Source organism: Sapajus apella, unplaced genomic scaffold, assembly GCF_009761245.1.
Source record: "Sapajus apella isolate SASKATOON/1434 unplaced genomic scaffold, GSC_monkey_1.0 scaffold12, whole genome shotgun sequence".
Classification (NCBI taxonomy): domain Eukaryota; kingdom Metazoa; phylum Chordata; class Mammalia; order Primates; family Cebidae; genus Sapajus; species Sapajus apella.
Window position 1 is genome coordinate 23359562 of NW_022436952.1, and position 22288 is coordinate 23381849.

The window sequence follows — 22288 nt, forward strand, 5'->3', positions numbered from 1 at the left end:
GAGGGTCATAGTATAGTCTGTAGAGCTGGACTGCTGGATTATGTGACCTTATTTCTCTGTGCCTCATTTTCCTCATTTGTAAAATGGGAGTAATAATAGTTATCACCTACAAAACACCTACAACATGCCAGCCATGTTCCAAATCATTTACATATGCTGCTATTTTGGGTATTCTTACTGCTTACCACCACTGGTGGAATATGCACCATTATTACCTTGGTTTTATAAATGAAATAATTAAAGCGGAATGATTAAGTCATCTTTCCAAAGTCCCAGAGCAGTAAGGCGTAGAGCTGAGATTCAGACACAGAAATTCTCAGGCTCTTCTGCCTCTGAGAACAAGAGCACTTACCTCCACGGGTTGTGAGATGATTAAATCAGTTAATCTGTGCACATAAGTAAGTGTCCAGAAAAGTGTCAGCTCTCATCACCCCTTCCTTACGCACCTGGAGTCTCCTGCAGACTCTGCGTGTGATGTGACACTGTGCATCCTTGATGTCTCCAGCGAAAAGACCTCTTTCCACCACTGTGCTCTCTGGGCAGCACACATCCTGTTCTATTTTGCTTTAGAGCTATTATTACATTTTCAATTTCCAAAATGGACTTGAGGCAGGTTCCTGTGTCTTGTGATTTACACATTCTTCTCTCTAACTAGATTGGGGGCTATTTGAGGGCAGCGACTAGGCTTCACTTTTCCCCAAGCCTTAGGCAAAACTGACACTTGGTTGTCCCAGGCTTAGCTGAAGTGACTTGCTACAGGGCTGGGCAGTTATTTTCTTCTGTTTTGGTCCTGGGACTTTGGGACAGGGCATGGAGGAAGGAGGTCACAGATAATCAGTGGGTGCAAGTTGTAGAAGTCTCCTGTAGCTGAAGCATTGTTCTCCCGATGGGGTAGATGGCCATGACTCTACCCTAGAAGCTTCAGAACATCTCAGGATTGAGGAATCACATGAGGCCCAACCCAGGGCTAGCAGAGCCCAGGTGGGCAGGAGCTCTGGAGCTGACACTCAGGTCTCCTACACCTATGTCAAACGCTCAGTCTGCCACGTGATATCCACTTATGACCCTGAGACCAGAGACGGCTTTGGAGAGCTTTCTAGTGAGTCCATAAATGTCTCACTTGGGTGATTTCTACAAACATAATTAGTAAAATGCACTCAGGCTTTGGAATGCTGAAAGACAGTTTAGGGAGTGAACGTGCTCAGATCCTGGACAGCCTGGTTGTGATCCTGGCTTCATCACCCACCAGCTGGTGATCTTGGGCAAGTTACTTCAGCTCTCCATATTTCAGCTAACTCACTTATCAAGCGGGGGTAATAATAATGCTAACCTTCTAGGACTAGAATTACTCCTAATTTGAATTAAGATAACATTTAAAGGACTTAATGCATGCAACCCACTTAGGAGTAAGCACTTAAATTTGATAGCTAATTGGAGTCTGAGGACACTTGATTAAAATCCCAGCTCTTCCACCCACTTGTTTCCCTTGGGGAAGACTCTTAATCTCTTCTGTAAAAAGAATGCCTCTGATTGAGGTGTGGTGGGAATGGGCTGTGGCGGTAATGGGTGTGATCAGGGATGTACACCGCGGCCGGGCAGACAGCAGGTGTCTAATCTAAAGGAGGTAGTGCTGTCAGGAGTCTTGGGCTCAAGTTCTAGCTGTGCAGCCCACTGGCTTTATGATCAGAGGCGACTCAATGCCTCTGACTGGGACATTGCCATCTCTTCCTTCCCCTTCATCTGCAAAATGGGATGGATGGACCTCAGCCCCTCTCAGGTCATTTCCAGGTTTGATGATTCATGACACATCCAGGCCAGTCTTCCACTGACTTCTAGAGGTAGCCAATGAGCAAATTATACAATACCATAGTCCCCCATTATCCACACTCTTGCTTTCCACTGTTTAGTTACCTGTGATCGATCATGGTCAGCTGCGGCTCAAAAATATTAAATGAAAAACTTCCAGAAATAAATAATTAAATAGTTCGTGAGTTTTAAATGATGTGCTATTCTGAGTAGTGATGAAATCTAACACTGACCAGCTCCATCCATTGACCATCACAGAAAGAATGCTGAACATAGTGGAATAAGATATTTTGAGAGGAAGAGAGGCCACATTCACATAACTCTTATTGTAATATAGTGTTATAACTGTTCTATTTTAATATTGGCTGTTGTTGTTAATCTCTCACTGTGCCTAATTTATTAAACTTTATCATAGGTATGCATGTCTAGGAAAAATCAAGGGAATAGAATGAAACATAGGGTTGGTTCTATCTGCCTGAACATATGTCTGCAGAAGTTCTACTCACCGAAGAAACAAGAGGAGGGTGAGAGCCAGGAAGAGGGAGATAAGAGAGAAGGAGTATCCCACGGTGTACATCAGCTGCAAGGTTGACAGCAAGGCATAATGATCCACCTGAACACAGAGGAAGAGCAGACATGACCACCAAGCCATGGGGCTATGGCCACATCCCCCAGCTCCATGCCCAGGGCCACCAAGGGTCAAGGCATGGACTCCCAACATGCTTTTAAACTTTTCCTTCCCCATCCTTGTTGATACCCTAATAGGGCAGTTGAGACTGCTCTCTGGTACATCCCAGAGGCCAAGGAAACTTAATAAGTGAAGAGCCCACGGGGGGTCTCACCCCTGTGACTGGGCCCATAGACCAGCACTGATACACCAAGAACCACAATAGCATAAAGGAATTGTGTTCAGAACAAGATGGTGCCTTGGGAATGAGGACAGGCTCTTTGCCCTTGGGAGCACTGTCCCTAGAGTCTATGGATCTTTCCTTCTCGAGGATAGGACCAGATTTCCGCCTGAATGTCTCCTTTCCAAAGTAAGTCTTCATAGATGACCTCTTGGAATAAGACTCAATGAAACATTGCAATATTTTCTCTGAGTCCCAGGTAGCCTGATTGTGAACAGAGGATAATTTACTGGAAATTCTGTGTAATTAAATGTGCTTTTTATTCTTTGTTCATGAGAGATTTTGGTCTGTAGTTTTATTTTCTTGGAGTGTGTTTGCCTGGTCTTGGCATCTGTTTAGCAATGGCCACACAGCTGAGTTGGGAAGTATTTTCTCCTTTTCAATTTTCTAGAGAGTTTGTGTAGAATTGGTATTATTTTATTTTTACGTATTTGGTAGAATTCGCCATTGGAGTTAAATAGGTCCAAAGTTTTCTCTGTGAGAAGGCTTTAACTACCAGGCAATTTTAATAATAGATAGAGGGCTATTCTGGTTATCTATTCCTTCTTTAGTGAGCTTTTTGTAGTTTTTTTGTTTAAAAAAATTGTCCATTGGCTCCAACACGTAGAAATTATTGGCAGAAAGGCATTCATAAAAATCTCTTATTATTCTTTTAATGTCTAATTCTTTCCCTTTTTAAAGTTCATCTTTCTAGAGGTTTACCAAATTTATTGATGTTCTTAAATAACCAAGTTTGGCTGATGTAATTCCATCCTGCACAGTTATTCCCTGTGGTTATTTATCTCTGTCCACCTTCTTTCCCACCTAAGTACGTGCCACCACCCCAGGGAGGACTCAGTGGACATGGACATGAGCCCCCTGAGGCCCCACAACTATCTCTTCAGTTGTGAATTAAAGGCTGACAAAGATGATCCTTTTAAGGTGGATAATGATGAAAAGGAACATCACATATCTTTAAGAACGGTCAGATTAGGGGCTGGTGCAAAGGATGAGTACACATTGTTGAAGTGGAGACAATGAATTACGAAGGCAGTTCAATTAAAGTAACACTGGCAACTTTGAATATGTCTGTACAGCCAGTGGTTTCCCTTGGGATCTTTGAAATAACACCACCCATGGTCTTACAGTTGAAGTGTGGTTCAGGGCCAATGCATATTAGTGGGCAGCACTTAGTAGCTGTGCAGGAAGATGCAGAGTCAGAAGATGAAGAGGAGGAGAATGTGAAACTCTTAACTATGTCTGGAAAGCAATCTCCCCCTGGGGGTGGTAGCAAGGTTCCACAGAAAAAAATTAAAACTTGCTGCTGATGAAGAAGATGAAGATGATGACGTTGAAGAAGACGATGATGATTTTAATGATGAGAAAACTGAAGAAAAAGCACCAGTGAAGAAATCTATGAGACACTCCAGCCAAAAATGCACAAAAATCAAACCAGAATGGAAAAGACTCAAAACCATCAACACCAAGATGAAATAACCAAGTTTGGGTTTTATTTATTTTCCTGTTATCTGTTTTCCATTTAATTAAATTCTATTCTTACCTGTCTAATTCTTTTCTGCTTACTTTGAGTTTAATTTGCTGGGTTTTTTTCCCTAGTTTCCTAAGGTGGAAGTTAGGCCACTGACTTGATATTTTTCCAATTTTCTAATATAAGAATGCTATAGACTGGATAAAGAAACTGTGGCACATATACACCATGGAATACCACGCCGCCATAAAACGGAACGAGTTCATGTCTTTTGCAGGGACATAGATGAAGCTGGAAGCCATCATTCTCAGCAAACTAACACAGGAACAGAAAAACAAACACCACATGTTCTCACTCATAAGTGGGAGCTGAACATGAGAACACATGGACACAAGGAGGGGGACATCACAGACCAGGGTCTGTCGAGGGGTGGGAGGCAAGAAGAGGGAGAGCATTAGGACAAATACCTAATGCATGTGGGACTTAAAACCTAGGTAATGCGTTGATAGGTACAGCAAACCATCACGGCACATGTATACCTATGTAACAAACCTGCACGTTCAGCGCATGTATCCCAAAACTTAAGTCAAAAAAAAAAAAAAAAAAAAAGAAAAAAGAATGCTATACATTTCTTTCCATGACTGCTTTGGTTGCCTGATATATTGTTTTTTCATTTTTATTTAGTAAAGTATTTACTAATTTCTCTTATACTTTTTTACTTGACTTATGGGTTATTTAGAAGCATGCTGTTATGTTTTAAACATTTGGGGATTTTTCCATACCTCTTACTGTTATGGATTTCTAAAAATATTTATCTTCATATTTACTATTTCTAGTGTTCTTCATTCCTTTATGTAGATTAAAATGTCCATGTGGTATGTTTTTTCTTTCATTGTTAACATCTTTTTGCTATGGTGGTCTGGAGGCAGAACTCTCAGTGTAGCTTTTGAGCTCTTCCAGATCAATCCCAACCACGTTTCTCTCTAGAATTATTCTCTATGAACCTCATCAAGATCACTATAATCTTGTCAGTCTCCAACTGCGCTTGTTTGCCTCTCGTTGAAACTAAATCTTTCCTTCTAAGACCAGCATAAACCTACCCCTTGTAAGAAATGCTCCTCAAATGCCTCTCTGCTTATTGTCAACTCTTACTGTCAAAGTACTTGTGGTCTGTTTCACAAATAGGGGTATCAATTGTATAATTCATTAATGCTTTGCTTACATTCATCTTGTCTTTCCAGATAGGCTATGAAACACCTTGAAAGTAGAGAAGTGTTTTGTGCTTCTGCATACAGAGTGGTGTAGTTTCTTTAAATTGATGATTTCTGGGTCATTTAGTGTGATTTATTTTACTGGAGATACAAGGCTAACACATTTAATTAAATAACTAATTATTTGTTTCTAAATTATGATTTTCAAAACGTATGTGTGTGTTTTATGCTTTCTAGAAACAAATTAGGGGAAATGCTTGGATTTTTTTTTCTTTCGGTTTCTTAGTTTGGGTTTCCAAGAAGCAGATCCTGAGATAAAAATTGGAACGCAGGCAGGTTGCATAAAAAGTGAAAAAAATCAGTCTGGTGTGGTGGCTCACACTTGTAATCCCAGCACTTTGGGAGGCCGAAGAGGGCGGATCACCTGAGGTCAGGAGTTCGAGACCAGCCTGGCCAACATGGCAAACGCCGTCTCTACTAAAAATACAAAAATTAGCTGGGTGTGGTGGTGGGCATCTGTAATCCCAGCTACTCCGGAGGCTGAGGCAGGAGAGGCAGAGGTTGCAGTGAGCTGAGACTGTACCATTGTACTCCAGCCTGGGCGATAGAGTGAGACTCCATCTCAAAAACAAAAACAAAACATAACAAAACAAAAAGTGAAAAAATAATCAATGGGGAAGGGAGATGGTAGAACAAATAAAGGATATATTATCAAGGCAGTTACCATGGTGGGAATTTGGAGCTTTATCCCACTGGGGAAACTCTGGAAGCCTCAGTGTCAATTACCCCCAAGACCAAGGGAGCTGGTATAGAAATATACCAAATCTTGCCAGTCATTGATCGACAGTTACTTCTAAGGCGCATTAATTCTGTGGCCCTTATGGCCTGCATTTCAACAAAGTGGGCTTCGGAACCAGAGAACCAGCAAATAAATGCATGCACTTGTGGTAAGAAGTTAAGCAGCTGTGTACTGAACTGATCAGGGCAAGGGAATATGGGCAGGGCACCCAGAACCCCTGCTACAGTTGGTTTAATTGTGCTTCTTTAGAGGATTTTCTTCAACTGTCTTCTACATTAAGTTTCTAACAAAACCTGGCTATTTTTCTAGAGGTTCCAAAACATCCGGTCTCCAGCTCACTCTTAGCACCAGCTGGTGACTCTTAAGTCACTTAAATACCTTTATGAAAAGCTTCCTAACCCATATGTGATACCCACCCAATGAGGAAACAGGTACTCTCATACATAGTTGAAGGGAGGACAAACGTATAACCCCTATGGCAATATCTAACAAAATTATATATGCATCTGCCTTTAATCCAGCGATCCCATTTCTAGGAATCTTCCAAAAGATATACTGCCACAAATATGAGCCAACATACACATATGAAGTGATTCACTGTGGCATTGCTAGGAATAAAAGATTGGAAATAACCCAGATGGCCGTAGGACAGTGGCTGAACAAACTCTCGTGGATATACTGAGTGAAATACTATGCAACTGTAAAAGAGAAAGAGATATATTTCTAGGGAAGAAAGGCTATAAAAATTTGGGAAAACAATTGGAAAATTTTAAAATATGGATGAAATAGATGATGTGATAAAAATCACTGTTAATTTTACTTGGTTGAAATAATAATGGTAATGTAATTGTGTAGAACAATGTCCTTAATCTAAGTAGGCATCTGATGAATTTAGGGATGAAATCTCATGACTTCTGCAAATTAGTTTTAAATATTTCAGAGGGAGAGAAAGAGAGAGGAAGCAAATGTGGCAAAATGTCGTTACATTTTGAATCTAAATAGTGGGCATATGAGTATCTACTATATCATTCTTTTAATTTTTCTATATGTTTGAATATTTCAAAATAAAGTCTTGGAGAAATTATATATAATCAATGGGTATATTACAAATTATATTGAAAAATAAAATGTATTAAAATTATATACCATATATTAAAATGATATACAGGTATACAATTGATATGTATATATTAAATAAATTATATATTTAAGGATAGAAAGCAGTTTTCAAAGGACAAAGTAAGGGAAAATAACAATTTTCATTCCATTAAACACAATTCCATACTAAGTCGTCTAACACACCTGTTAATGCTTATGGGTGCACACACACACAAACATGCACACACACAATCTCCTTTAAAAGTACCACTGAACTTGCATAAGGACCGCCAGCATCTCATCAGTTTGAAGAACATAACATATTTTGTTTGCCAAAACTCTGAAGGGCAAAGATTTACTAACACTGGCCTTTTTTGGGCAAAATTTCAACCCTCTATTAGAAACACAGGTAAACATGGCCAGAAGTGTTTTTTTTTTTTTGTTAAGTATTTGAATTCTTGGAAATATGGCCATTTGCAGAGGGGAGAAGGCGATACCCTTGTCCTCACTTTTCCAAAGAGAGAAAGCTTTACTTCCTGTCTTCAAAAGTGCGTTTTCAAATCTTGTTTAGTGCTCCCCATTCGCTGACTTGGGGATGGTGCCCCTGTGTCTGTGCGCTCGTGGTTCTCAACCTTGACTGCATCTTAGAATCATCTGAGAAACTTTAGAACTAGTATTGATGGCTAGGCCCCACCACAGACCAATGGACTCAGAATTTGCAAAGCCATTCATGTAGTATTTATTAAGTGCCTACTGTATGCAAAGGCCATTGTGCACCCCAGTCCTAGGTCAGAAGTTTGGGGGTGATATTCAAATATGACTGTGTCATTGTTCTCAAACAGTTTACAGCTCAGGAGAAAAAAATATATACACAATTTGCCTAATTCGAGGCATGCCATTAGCATGACTTTGGTGTGAAAAAAGTGAGACAAATTCTTGAGATAAACTGGATCTAATCAGACGACAGATGTCCTCCCAGTTCCTTTAAAAGGTATGACATCTCACACAGTAAAACTGTATCAGGACCACAGAATTCTGTGAACTCAAATCCACTAGGAAAGTTTAAAAGAGGCTAAAAATAATTCCCTGAGAATGTGGAGGATCCCGGTGAAGGTTCTTCGTGCCTGATGAAAGATTAGACACGGGATCTTGCTATGTTGCCCAGGCTGGTCTCGAACTCCTGGCCTCAAGCAGCCCTCCCACTTTGGCCTCCAAAAGCACTGGGATTATAGTTATGAGCCACTGCACCTTGATTAGGATAGACTTAAGGGAGCAAAAGACATGCCAACGCCAACACCCGCAAGGCTCTGAAGGAACAGGGCCCCAGCCAGGTGGCTCCCATTAGACCAAAGAGCTAGGTTATGAAATGTGTTGAACCTGAATGCAATCAACCTCCTCTAACGAACATGAACTTAGGGCTCAACTTCTTGGCAAAAGTGAAAAAAAAAACAATCACCCTGGTAGACCCAGTGGTGTGGTCACCCTGGCTTATGAGAACTGGTGGGCAAATTTTCAGGGAGCCAGTTGTAAAACACTTTTAACGTTCTTAAAAATTAAACGATTTAAATTTACAATGAATAAGTTATATTCAGAATAAAAGTAGTAAATACTCAAAATTCATCTCTTCCTAATTATGTTTCTACATGTCTGTGTTCAGAGGTACCAGGGTTATTTTGGCTGTTAAAGCTGCATAAGGGGAAACATTTCTAATGCCGTGCTACTGTGCATACTCTGCGTTCACACCGGTAGCTTGAAATTGGCAGGGAACTGATGCCACAGAAATTGGCAAATGTTAACAAATCACAGCCTTGCTTTCCTCAGGAGTGGAAGCAGGGAACCTGTTGTTAATATTTACCAACACACCTACACCACTGGTATTGAAAATCCGAAAAACAAATCTTGGTCTATAGGCAACCATGTCTCCTGAGATGGAAACGTCTACTTTCTTGGGCTAGTTTGCCTCCTTAGTGTGAAAGTTTTTGTTTTGTGTCTTAATCTTGGCAAGGTTTGATCACACCATGACATTTATTGATGTTTTGCGTTGAATTCAGTTATAGAATTTTTTTCTTGTTTTTCCTCAATATTTATTATGAAAAGTTTTAAACACACAGCAAAGTTAAATCAACTTTATAAAAAACATCTGTATATTCAAAACCTAGATTCTAATATTAAACTATTCTTTTCTTTTCTTTTTTTTCTTTTTTTTTTTTTTTTTTTGAGACAGCGTCTTGCTCTGTCACCCACACTGGAGCGCAGTGGCACAATCACAGCTCACTTCAGTCTCAACTTCCTGGGGCTTAAGCGATCCTCCCACCTCAGCCTCCCAAGTAGCTGAGACTACAGGTGCATGCCACTACGCCCAGTGAATTTTTATATTTTATTTTAAAGACGGATTTTTGCCATGTTTCCCAGGCTGGTCTCAAAATCCTGGGCTCCAGCAATCCTCCCATTTCAGCTTACCAAAGTGCTGGGATTACAGGTGTGAGCCACTGTGCACAGCCTCTAAATCATTAAACTCTATGTTGTATCATCACATATCTACCCTTCTGTCTATCCCTCATGTAGAGGTTTTTTAAATTACTTGCACAATCTGCATGTAATTGATATTATTTAGAGAATATGACATATTAGATGATCTAATAGGTTAGTATTAAGATTCCAATATGAAATACATCAAAGAGTATTTGATTTTTCAACTTTAAGTTGACACCTTGATGAAAACAATATTGACATATTTATGGAAATTTAAGACTCACCATATAATCTCGATGTATTTGATGAACTAGAATTATTTAAAAATAAGAAAGATTTTCTTGTTATAACAATTACTTAAGATAGTTTAAATTTCTAAAGCATATCAAATGTAATAATGCAGCTTAAAATGTAAAATAATATTTAAATAATTAGTGTCGACAAAAATTAATCAAAGACATCTATGAAAGTAGATTAGCTTACTAGATGTATAAATAGAATAATAAACTATAGAAAATAGAGTTGACCTTAATAACTTAACAAAAAGCTAGGTTTTTTACTTTTGAAAGTCAAATGAAATATTACACACACACACACACACACACACACACAGAGAGAGAGAGAGAGAGAGAGAGAGCGAGAGAGAGAAACCCAACCAAGTAGCCAATGCAGAAAAGCTACCATCACAGACACCAAAAATCTCACAATGACAAGTAAACTATGATCACATCCCTAGGACTGGACCAGAAAGGCCCAGGGAGGGAGAGAAGTTTTTGTAGGGTCCAGGGAAGATATTCTGAAAAGAAAAGAAATGCAATAATCATAGCTATCAAACACCTACTGTGTGCCAGGAGACTGATGAGTCACTCCACGTTCATTACCCTCTGAAGCCTCACAAGTAGGCCTGTAAAGCTGGTATTTTCCACCCCATCTGACAGATGCCTGTAGAGAGGCTAGGTGACTCAAGTGACACAATAGTATTTCTAAAACTGACTCCTTGCCTTCCCCGTCCCTAAACTTTAAACTATTGAATTAAAATATCTTTAATGTTCAATGGGAGAATATTTAAATGACTTCAGAAAGCTAAAGAATTCCAACTAAATCATGAAATAAAGCCACAATTCAGCCTGGGCAATATGATAAAACCCTGTCTCTACAAAAAAAATGCCAGACGTGGTGGTATGCGCCTGTAGTCCCAGCTACTCAGGAGGCTGAGGTGGGAGGATCAGTTGAGCCCAGAAGTTGGAGGTTGCAGTAAGCCATGATCATGTCACTGCACTCCACCCTGGGGAATAGAGGCAGACTCTATCCAAAAAAAAAAAAAAGCCACAACTAGGGGGTGTGGGAGTGGCAGAGAGTGGGGGTGTTTTGCAGGTTCAAATTAGGACACAGAATTAGGTAGCAAAATATTGAGAACCTAAAGAGCAAGGCTTCTCCCTGTATCTTTCTCAGGGAAGGGCATTTTCAAGACTCAAGGGTCCAAGCCAGAAGCCTGCGAGCTCGTTGTCCTGGACTCCACCCTCTCACAGCCTCCAGCACCAGGTCCTACCATTCTGTTCCTTGGTAAACCTGGGAGTCCACCCTCTGTCTTCTTCCACCCCCTTGGTATTCCCTTCCTATCTGGGCTGAGTTGCTCCCATGGCTCCTGCCTGTTCTCCCTGCCTTTTGCCTCCAGCATGGCTCCAATCTCCATAACAAGCTCATGTGTTGACAGGCTCACCCCTCTCCAATCTGCCAGGGCAAACCTGTCAACACAGGAGCTAATTATGTCCCTCCCCTACTTCAACATGCAAAGTCTTAAGCCCTTCACCAGGCACAGGAGGCCTTAATCACTTATCTCTCCTGAGGCCTCCACCTCCACCTGTGTCCTTCTTAGGTCCTACCTCACCTTCCCAGCGGCACTTGAAGTGGTCCCCAAAGCCCCGTGTCCTCTTTGATGACCTTAGGTGTGTTTCTCCTTCTTGCTCTCTCTCCTCCTATGGTTATCTCCTTCTCACCCTGCAGAGCTAGGCTTGAGCAGCCTTCCCTGCCCACTATCTGCATCAGTTTCCCCCTCCTCTGTGACCGTGGGCATCTGACACCTCGCTCCCAGCAGCGATCACACTGTCCATGCGCCTCATGAGACTCTGAGCTCCGTGGAGGCAGTATCCGTGTGCTATCCTGTTTATTCCCAGCCCCTGATGCAAAAACCTAACCTATTGGAGATGCATCTTGACTGTCTGTGGCCTGACTGTCTGAATGAAAGAAACCAAGGGGTGGCCCTAGATATCTGTCTGATTCCCGAACACCTGTTCCTCCGATTTGTGCAGCCTCTTGCCCTTGAAGGAAAGTGAGCAGATTTTGGACAACCGAGAGGTCCTCAGGGAGAAAAGCAAGAGTCCAAGAAAGTACGGTGCAGAAGGATCCCAGAAAGAACACATGTGGAGAGAAGTCTGAAGCATGGATGTGTTTGTTCATCCAAAGAACCTTTCCTGGAAAGCCATGGGGACTTGGGGACCAGTTACTGTGGCAGACCCTGGGGGTAGGGCAGGAATGCCTACATTACACCATGCTCACACTGTATCAGTTTTCTCCTAAGAAACTGATGTCTGATGACTAAATCCTCACAACATCACATGGAGCAAATATGATCCCTGTGGCATGAATGAGGAAGCAGAGGCCCAGGGAGATGAGGTCACTTGCACCAGGTTCACTGCCAGGAAGTGCAGAGTCTGGATGTGCATACACACAGACTGTTCCCCTGGGCATGCCACAGAGCTGTGGAAAATCCCGGGAATAAGGGATGCTTCATTTCCCCTTTTGAGGGCTCATTAACATTCTTACTGCTTATTTGGGATGGACGTGGAGCCGTCTGACCCTAGACCCTGTGCTATGCCGCCCCCTCGAGGCACACAAGTCCCCTGTCACCACCAGATCTACATTCTGGCGAGAGGGCTAGACAACAAATAAGCAAATGTGTAAGAGTTTCAGGGAGGGACAGGTGCCATAGAGGGATTAAAGTGGTGGCTGGGTGGGGATGTGGTAGGAAAGTGACCACCAAGGGCAGTCTCTGGATTGGGTGAGCCTGGAAGATCTCTCTCTCTTTTCTTTTTTTTTTTTGAGACGGAGTCTCGCTGTGTCACCAGGCTACAGTGCGGTGGTGCGATCTGGGCTCACTGCAACCTCCGCCTCCTGCGTTCAAATGATTCTCCTACTTCAGCCTCCCCAGTAGCTGGGACCACAAGCTTGCATCACCATGCCCAGCTAATTTTTCTATTTTTAGTAGAGACGGGGTTCACCATGTTGGCCAGGATGGTCTCAATCTCCTGACCTCGTGATCCGCCCGCCTCAGCCTCCCAAAGTGCTAGGAATACAGGCCTGTGCCACTGCTCCTAGCCAGAAGATCTCTCTTTGAAGGAGACATTTGGGCTGAAATCTGGAGGGTGAGAAGGAGCCAGCCACAGGGGAGATGGGACAAATGCTCCAGGCATAAGGAAGAGCAAGCGTAAATGCCAGGATCCACCCTGGAAGACTGATTTCTCTTAGGATTTTGCATATCAGCCTAGTAGTGGAAGAAATTCCATGGCCGACATGAGAGTTGCTGCTTTGCAGGACCTTGCTTAGCTTCCCCAGGGAGACGCGCTGGGAGAAAGCTCTTTGTGTGGCCCCTCGAGCCAGCCGGCCACTGGGGTGTCTCAGAGGAGGGTGATTTGGACCTTGGATGCCTCCTCACTGAGCTGAGCAAACTCACGTTTTGCTTGAAGCTGTGGTTCTCGGAGCATTCGGAGTCATCCTGCCAAATATCCGTGGCGTTCTCTACCGTCTGCCAAGTCCCCTGAGCCAAGCAGTGTCTGTAGGCCCTTCCTGAGCTCTCTGAAAGTAAACAAAGCTCTGGAGGAAAGGTCAGAACACGCAGCCCATTCCCCTGAGCATGCCACAGAGCTGTGGAAAGTCCCAGGGAAAAGGGATTTTCATTTCCCCTTTTGGGGGCTCATTAACATCCTCACTGTTTATTTGGGATGGAAAGAAAAACATGGAAGCCTCTCAATTTTGTAACACACCATGGTCTGCTAATGTCTGCTGTGTTTACCCAAGGTCTCTGGAGTTAGAACAGCCCCTGGTGACTCAGAGATGTTATACGCCTCCAAGGTTCAGCCCAGCTGGGAGACGCCAATCTGGGCTCCTGGAGCTTGCTAGGTGGGCATCTCTTCTTGATGTCCATGCCATGAAGATGAGAAAGACTGGGGCTGAAGCTGTATGTGCCACTTGTGTATGAGTGTGTCCTGGGCCCAGCTCTCCTAACCTCTAAGCCTTCCTGTTTTTTCATCAGGAACTGGGGATAATAATTGGCACCAACCCTCCATGATTTGGGAAAGGATTAAATGAAAGAGTGTGTGCAAATGATGAGAAAATCCCTCTGCTCATACAGACTGCCATTGCGACTGAGTCACATCTATCCCAGGAGACTCTCCCAGAGGGTCTTCCTACCTGGAGGATTAAGGGCTGGGCTTGCAAATGAGAAGTCGAAATTTGTTGGTCCTTCCTAGTCCTGGCCCTGCAGACCATGGGCCAATAGTAACTCTCTGCTGAATGTAATTAATGGACAGCCAAATGGTACCGTCCCCTGCTCCCCTGACAGCTTTGCTAGGTAAGGTGTCTAACTGACATCAGACAACACACCCCAAACCAAACTTTTTTCCTTCTTTTCAGAATCTGCTCCACCTATATATTTTACCACCTCTGTGGATGGCAAACCCATTCTTCCAGTCTCCCAGCCCTAAATCTCAGAGTCACCCTTCCCTTCCCTGTCTTTCACAGCCCTCCTCTGGTCCTCTAGCTAATCTGTCATCCCTGCCTTCATCTATGCCCAGAATCTGACTGCCACTTTCACCTGCTGCTTCCAGACTGTGGAACCATCATCTCCCACCTGGATTATTGCAGACTCCTCTGACAGTCCTGCCCCTCACATCTGGGGTTAACCCAGCAGTCAGAGCGAGCTGAATAAAATATCAGCTACATCACATCACGCTTCTCTCCAAATCTTCCAAGGGCTTTCTGAGAAAATGTCATGTGGCCTTTCACGAAGCCCCATTAAGACTCAGCCTGTAACTCTCTGCCATAGCCTATTGCTTCTCTCCTCTCTTCACCACAGCCACGCCTGCCTCATTCTCTTCATGGAGCAGGCCAGGCATGGTCCCCGCGTAGAGCCATTGACCTGTTGTCTCCTTCCCTCCCCAACATCCTTCCTCTAAAACCTTTACCTTCTTTACATCTTCACCAAAATGTCACCTTGCCATCGAAGACTTCCTTGACTACCCAGGTTACAGCTGCAACTCATCACCCCACTCCAACACTCCCATCCCTTCCCTTCCCCATTTTTTCAAACATAGAGCACATTCAAACATAGTCTGCACTTATTTATGATGCTTATTGATAATTGTCTGTCTCTCCTGCAAGAATGTGAGCCCCACAGGAGAGAGATCTCACTCGGTTTTTTTCACTAATATATCCCAAGCACTTAAGAATAACATGACCGGGTGCTATGGCTCACGCCTGTAATCCCAGCACTTTGGGAGGCTGAGACGGGTGGATCATGAGGTCAGGAGTTTAAGACCAGCCTGGCCAACACGGTGAAACCCTGTCTCTACTAAAAATACAAAAATTAGCCAGGTGTGGTGGTCAGTGCCTGTAATCCCAGCTACTCAGGAGGCTGAGGCAGGAGAATCGCTTGAACCTGGGAGGCGGAGGCTGCAGTGAGCTGAGATCGTGCCACTGCACTCCAGCCTGGGTGGCAGAGTGAGACTCTGTCTCAAAAAAAAAAAAAAAAAAAAAAAAAAAAAAGGCAGAGCATACAACAAGTGCTTAATAAATGCTGGTCGAATGAGTGAATGGCAAGAATCTCACTTGGCACTTGTGTTGTCTGTGCTAGCCATAATGCTTTGTGCTAGGAATGCAAAGATGAATAGGGTTCACCTCTGCTTGGGGGAATGCAAAGAAAAATTGTCATAAACGATTATAAATGCTAAGATTACAAATAATCATAAATGTCAAAAATGATTATAAAACAATTAAGATTATAAATGCACAGGTATAGAAGAGGCCTCAGAAAGGCAAAGGGCCTTTGTGCTTGAGGGGAGAGGTCTGAGAAATCTTCTAGAGGGAGGAGAGGATTGAGCTGAGAATTGCAGGGGCTTTATAGGCAGAGGAGTGTGGCCAGAGCCTGTGAGGAGGCCTCCTGGGCAGATGTGGGAGCCAAGGCGCCGCGTGGCAACAGCTGGACTGGTGCAGAGCCCCGGAACTGCTCATCAGGCTGGAGTGCAGGGACCCCGGGATGTGGGGGAGAGCGCTAACAAGGTCGTTGGCAGGGCCAGGCGACAGGGGTCTTGCATGCCATCTTTAGGGGTCATGATGGGGGCAGACAGAATATGACTGATATTTTAGAAAGCTTTTCCAAAGCTTTTCCAAAGGGCCAGATCTGAGGCAGAGACCGGTGGGGAAATGGAGAAGCAACAGAGGGTGCTGGTGAGTCTGCAGCAGTGAGGGATGGAGAGGAGGAGGAGCCAGAGAGCCTGACGACCAGTTGATTGAGATGTGGGCTTGGGTGGGGCTGTGTGGACCCTGAGACTATTCCTCAGGTGGGAAAGAGGGCGGAAAAAGGAGGAAGAGGTGGAGGAGGAGTTTGTTTTTCTCTCCCCCATTTTCTGTCTCTGTCTCTATTTCAACTACAACTGATGACAAACTTTGACCATTCCACTTCCAACACTTTTCTGTAGTCTTCCTCCTTCTCTCTGCCCTCTGGCTCCTGCCCCAGATCCTGAATCCAGACTCAGAAAATGCTATTTTCTGGGACACTGCAGCAGTTTCTGCACTCACCTCCCTGGTTCCTCCATTCCTCGGCCCAATAGCTACAGGCTATTGGCATCGCTCTCTCAAACTATAATGTGTGCTCCTTTTTTATGTCTTAACACCCTGTGGGGCTCCACGTCGTCTTCCTCCACAGAAGAGAGTTTGAAACCCTTAGTGACTAACACCCAGTTTCCTTCATCCTCAGCCCCCAGCCTCAGTCGTCAATCACGTCAATCACAGCTGCTGTTTGCCTTCAGGCACTCCCTCTTCTCATATGACCATGCTTATTCCTCACGCTCATCTCACAGGGACTGTCCTCCACTCTGTGCATTTGCACATGTTCTTCTCTGTGCCCTTCCGTGGTCTCCACATTCTCTTTTCACAGCAGGGATCCACTTGGATTCTAAAGATTTAATGCACAGAATGGCAGGTGGAAGAGTGATTTCCCACCTTTTGCAAATCACACTCCCTTCACATTCCAGAAGCCCAAAACCTATTTTCTTTCTTTCTTTTATCTTTTTTTTTTTTTTTTAAGAGCCTTTAACTCAACTTCTTTGTAAATGTGGCTTTTTGAACACTTTATTTTCTCTTCAAGTGGAACGGATCTGTATTTTTAGCTCTTGGAAAGGGGCAGGTAGACAGTGAGCAGAGAGGTAGATCAGCTCCACGTGCCACTGAGGAGTCCGGGTGTTTGGGGTCTTCAAAGCCTAAAGGAATCCAAGGGGCTCCTCCCCGGACTCGGTTTCAGCTCCCACTGCACTGGCTCTGTGACATATCCTCTGAATGCCTTCTCATTTACTCCTCAAAATGACCTGCAGATTTAGCCACTCTCCTTCCCTTCATAGATGAGGAAGCGGCAGCTCAGAGGGCTGTGGGAATTTGCCCAAAGTCTCCAAGTGTAAAATAGAGGAACTGGGTCTGACCTCCGGGCTTCTGACTCCACACCCAGTGCTTTTTCCCCTCACTGAGCTGCTCCCAGGGGGACAGTGACTGAATCATTCAGAGCCCTTGGTCCAGCGAGTTCTATCTTCCACCCTCCTTAAAATCTCACATTCTCATGCTTCTTGGGCTGATTCCAACTGGATTTCATCAGAGAACACTTCCATAAAATAGGTCACTAACTCTCCCACCCAGAAATGTATCTTCCTTCTAAACACTCTCTCTCTCTTTTCTTTGGAGGGCTGAAAATATTGAAACCAAGGTTGCACAATGGAATGATTTATTGGGCTGAAATTAAATACAAAAGGCTATCATCTTACCCTCTTAGAAGCTGGTTCTCACCTTGTTTTGCCTGGAGCTTTGTAACCACTTCCTGAGAATAGTTTTAATTGTCCTTACATTTGCTGGGGGTCTGTGATCAAAGGCAACAGGAATCTAACCGGAAATCGCCTCTCTCCTCTTCCAAAATAAAATAACCAAGAGGTGGAGCTCCTGGGGCCAGTAGGGATGGGATATTATCCTGGGTATCTAAGTAATGTTTATTTCCTTTAAACAGGATCAGGGCGAACTAAGCGGTTAAATTCTCCATCCAAGTCCCATGGGAGTTAAAAGCACCAATTCATTGGCACCTCCCTTCGATGTTTATGCAAGGGTAGTTTTAAAATCCTTCCTCTCCATCTAACAAGCCAAAATTGTGTGGAGGTTAGCATCCCAAGCTTTCTCCCCCAACTCTTTCTCCTCTCCATGACAGCGGCCACTCTTACCCCCACTGCAGCCAAATCTAGCGGCCGCTGGATCTGTACTCCGGAATCTTCAAAGTAAGAGAGATAATTCATAAGATCTAAAAATCAAAACAATTGAACTCATGGGCATAGAGCACAGAAGGGCGGTTGCCAGAGGCTGGGAAGGGTAGTAGGGGGCTGGGACAGTGGAGGTGTGGAGGGATAATGGATACAAAAAATAGAAAGAATGAATAAGGCTACTATTTAATAGCACAACAGGTAACGATAGCCAATCATAAGTTAACCATACATTGTGAACAAAGGAGTGTAATTGGATTGTTTGTAACTGAAAATACAAGTGCTTGAGGGGATGGATACCCATTCTCCATGCCTATTCACATCGCATGCCTGTATCAAAACATCTCATGTACCCCATAAATATATATACCTACTATGTAACCACAAAAACAAATAAAAATATATGTACATACATAAAAATAAATGGAACATCCAAAAATAGAAGAATTACAGAAGACAAGAGGAGAAGGAAGATGTATGACTGAGAGCTTAGAAGGGGACCGGGGGAAGTGAACTAGAGAAAAATGCTTGGCTGGGGAAAACTGATAAAAATAAAGACTTATTACCTTCACTCCACCAAGGTAAGTATGAAGGGCAGGGCACAGAGACATTTCCAGGAGGAGAATGAGGCCAACACAAGAACTGATCAAACGTCCCGTTACAAAATATGCCTACAGGAAGAAGAAGAGTCTGATGAACATCAGTGTTGCAGCACAGGGATGCCAGTGATGGAGGCAGAGGCACCACCAGAGCCCAAAGCCCACCTTCCGGGCACTGGAAGCAGGTGTAACCTGTGCAGAACCAGCATGGGTGTCCCACTCATCCCCTTCCTAGATGAGTCAAGGAAGGGGAATGATTTCGGGAGTGCAGGAATGCTGACTGCTGTCCCAAACAATGTGCATTTGTCTGCCCAACTTGACCTCCAGTCAGTTACGTCAATGTACATGTCATGCCGATTGTGCTTTATTTGACATGAACTAAACTTTCACAGGAACTTGGGGACAGGAGGACACTCGGTGGCTCAGTCAGTGTCTTATGTCCCACAATCAGCAAAATAATCATCAGACCTTCACCAATTAGATCCCAGGACACCCTTAGTCTGTGAATGTGCACAATGACCAGTGGAATAAGGGGATCTACAAACTCACGGTCCTTGATCACACATATCCAACACAAGTACGATACAGTCATCTCTCTCCATTCACCATATCTCTCCATTTGAGCACTACTAATTCAATGATCATTATTATATCTGGACCATCTCAGGGGATTACCCAGGTGTTTGGCAATTGGAAGCAACAACCTTAAAACTCCACCTTATGGGCCTCCCGGAATCAAATGGAAGTATCTCAGACTAGGTCCTACACTTCTTTTTATTTTATTTTACTTTTTGATATAGCATAGTGGAGTTCATTGGCCCCATCTCAGCTCACGGCAGCTTCCACCTCCCGGGTTCCAGCAATTCTCCTGCCTCAGCCTCCCGAGTAGCTGGGATTACAGGCGCATGCCACCACACCCGGCTAATTTTTTGTATTTCAGTAGAGACGGGGTTTCACCAAGTTGGCCAGGCTGGTCTTGAACTCCTGACCTCAAGTGATCCGCCCACCTCGGCCTCCCAAAGTGCTAGGATTACAGGCCTAAGTCACCGTGCCCGGCTAGGTCCCAAACTTCCAACATTGCAAGCTCCTGACTCCTGGAAGCCGAGCATCATTCCCCACCATCTGCTCCCTATTAGGCTAAAATGGCCAGGTGCCTGGCATGGAAGCCCTAGAAACACCATGGTGCTAGGTTATGAGCTGGCTTAGGACACTGTGTTGACCTGGCTGCCAGGTATCAGCACCTGGTCTGGGTAAGGCAGTGCTCACCTGAGCTGTACATGGCATGGCTCCGGATGAAGACCTGCCTTACCTAGACCTCAGACAGCAGTGTTCTCCAAAGCAAAAGGTGATTCCTGTAGCTGACTGACTCAAGGCTTGACTACCACCTGCCTGGACCAATGAAGTCTTCAGAGGGAGCTGGGAAGGGCTTGAAGCCTGGGGCTGCCTTTGAGTCAAGAGAGAAAGGGAGAGTTCACAGTGTCCTGTCAATCTCAAGGCCTCTGAATAAAATGATCTGAATGAAGCCAAAGACAGGGATTGTCCTCAGTGCTCAGAGGCAATGGGCCAATGTACTTTTCTTTTTTGCTTTTGGAGGTGGGTGTGGTCTCTGTGGCTGCACCCAGAGTCAGCCTGCAGACAACTATTACATATTTGCTAGAATGTTCTGACCTTAAGGTAGGCTTGGATAAGAGAAATGTTACTGTTCAGATTCAGTTAATGCCCTGGGAGATGGGGGACCCCCTCCATTCCTTTAACAGATTCCCAGGCTAATCTACAGCAGATAATCATGTCATGTGATCAGGTAATGAGTGTGCCATGGTAGATGGCTTTCATCAAAGATGGCCACATTCACATACACCCTGTTTCCTGTGTTCCGTTGCAATGGGGCATGGGGTCTATGTTTCTGCACCTTTAGCCTGGGTAGAGCTTTGTAGCCATCTGCCCAGTTGAACACGGCAGAAGCAATGTTGTGTGACTTCCAAGGCCAAGTCATAAAAGGCAACCTGGCCTTTGGTCGGGCAGGCCTTTAGGGATGCTACCATCATGCTGTATGGAAACCATGGTCAAGTGGAGAAGCCACGGGAGTCCTCCAGCTAAACTCCAGATATGACAGAGCAGAAACAAGCGGTCCCCAATGTGTTCTGTCTGAATTCCTCACCCACAGAAACTGCGAGGGCTCATAAATGACTGTTACTGTTTTGAGCTACTAAGCATTGGAACCTGCCTCCCAGGTTCAAGCAACCCTCCCACCTCCGCATCCCGAGTGGCTGGGACTACAGGCACACACCACTTTGCTCAGCTAATTTTTGTTTTTTGTTTTTTTGTAGAGACAGGATTTCGCCATGTTCTTAAGGCTGGTCTCAAATTCCTGGGCTCAAATGATTCTCCTGCCTTGGCCTCTCAAAGTGCTGGGATTACAGGCATGAACCACCACCATGCCTGGCCTTCTTTTGATTTTGAGGCAATTTGTTACACAGCCACGGATAACTAATACACATGCTTACCAGGAGGTTCCTTGAGTAGGTCTCTCAGACATGCCTGTTTATACTGAGCCCACTTCCGAGTCGTTTCCTCAAGGAGAGATCCTGTAACCTGAGCAAAATAAAATGTGGTCACCCCCAGTTAGCTGCAAACACAGATGTGACTTTGTCATTTCACACCATGATTCTCCAAACTTCCCAATGAAGTGCCCACAATGGCCCACAGCAAAGAAACAGCATTTTTTTGGCATCTTACATTTTACCTTGAAAGAAAATGTAAATTTTACATTCGCTCCATAATCTAATCATATTGGCTTTAATGCAAATATGAAAAAAGTAAAAAAACTTTTAAGTGAAGTTGACATTTCAAGGGTATGCAATATACTTATCCTAAACTTTTGCATCCTCCCACATGAGTAGTTGCACGCTCCTAAGACTATGTAGATCACAAAGAGAGAAGCATCGCACTAAGACGCAGCCATGTGACGCATAAGGGCCAGAGCATTGCAGGAGCCTGCGTCACCCAGGTATCTGCAGGTCCCAAGTCAGAGGCTCTGAGTAGACGGATGCCCTGGTCTGGAGGTGACCATGATTTTTTTCTACTCAGGTTATAGGATCTATTCTTGAGAAGTCACCTCGGAAGTGGGTTTCAGTACAACGAGGAGCGTCTGAGAGACTTATACAAGCTACTGAGGACTTGGGATTTTTTTCTTTCTAATGTTCACTATTTCATGCCATTTAACCTTAGAAATACAGTATGCTTTGGGCTTTCCAGATAACTGGGCTGTGTAATAGCTTCTAGTTGTGTACCTGTACCATTTCTTTTGATTTTATTTTTATTTTATTTATTTAGTTTTTTGAGACAGGGTCTCCTCAGTCTATT

General features: G+C 44.0%; 1 protein-coding gene across 1 annotated transcript in view; it reads right to left on the reverse strand.

Moving 5' to 3' along the window:
• Positions 1 to 22288, reverse strand: part of GLP2R (glucagon like peptide 2 receptor) — a 55461-nt gene that overhangs the window by 25621 nt on the left and 7552 nt on the right. Inside the window, exons 2-5 of the mRNA XM_032280288.1 lie at positions 21430 to 21517; positions 18893 to 18997; positions 13493 to 13614; positions 2313 to 2419 (exon numbers count right to left, since the gene is read on the reverse strand). Coding sequence (XP_032136179.1) covers positions 2313 to 2419; positions 13493 to 13614; positions 18893 to 18997; positions 21430 to 21517 — 422 coding nt within the window. The remainder of the gene's footprint in view (positions 1 to 2312; positions 2420 to 13492; positions 13615 to 18892; positions 18998 to 21429; positions 21518 to 22288) is intronic.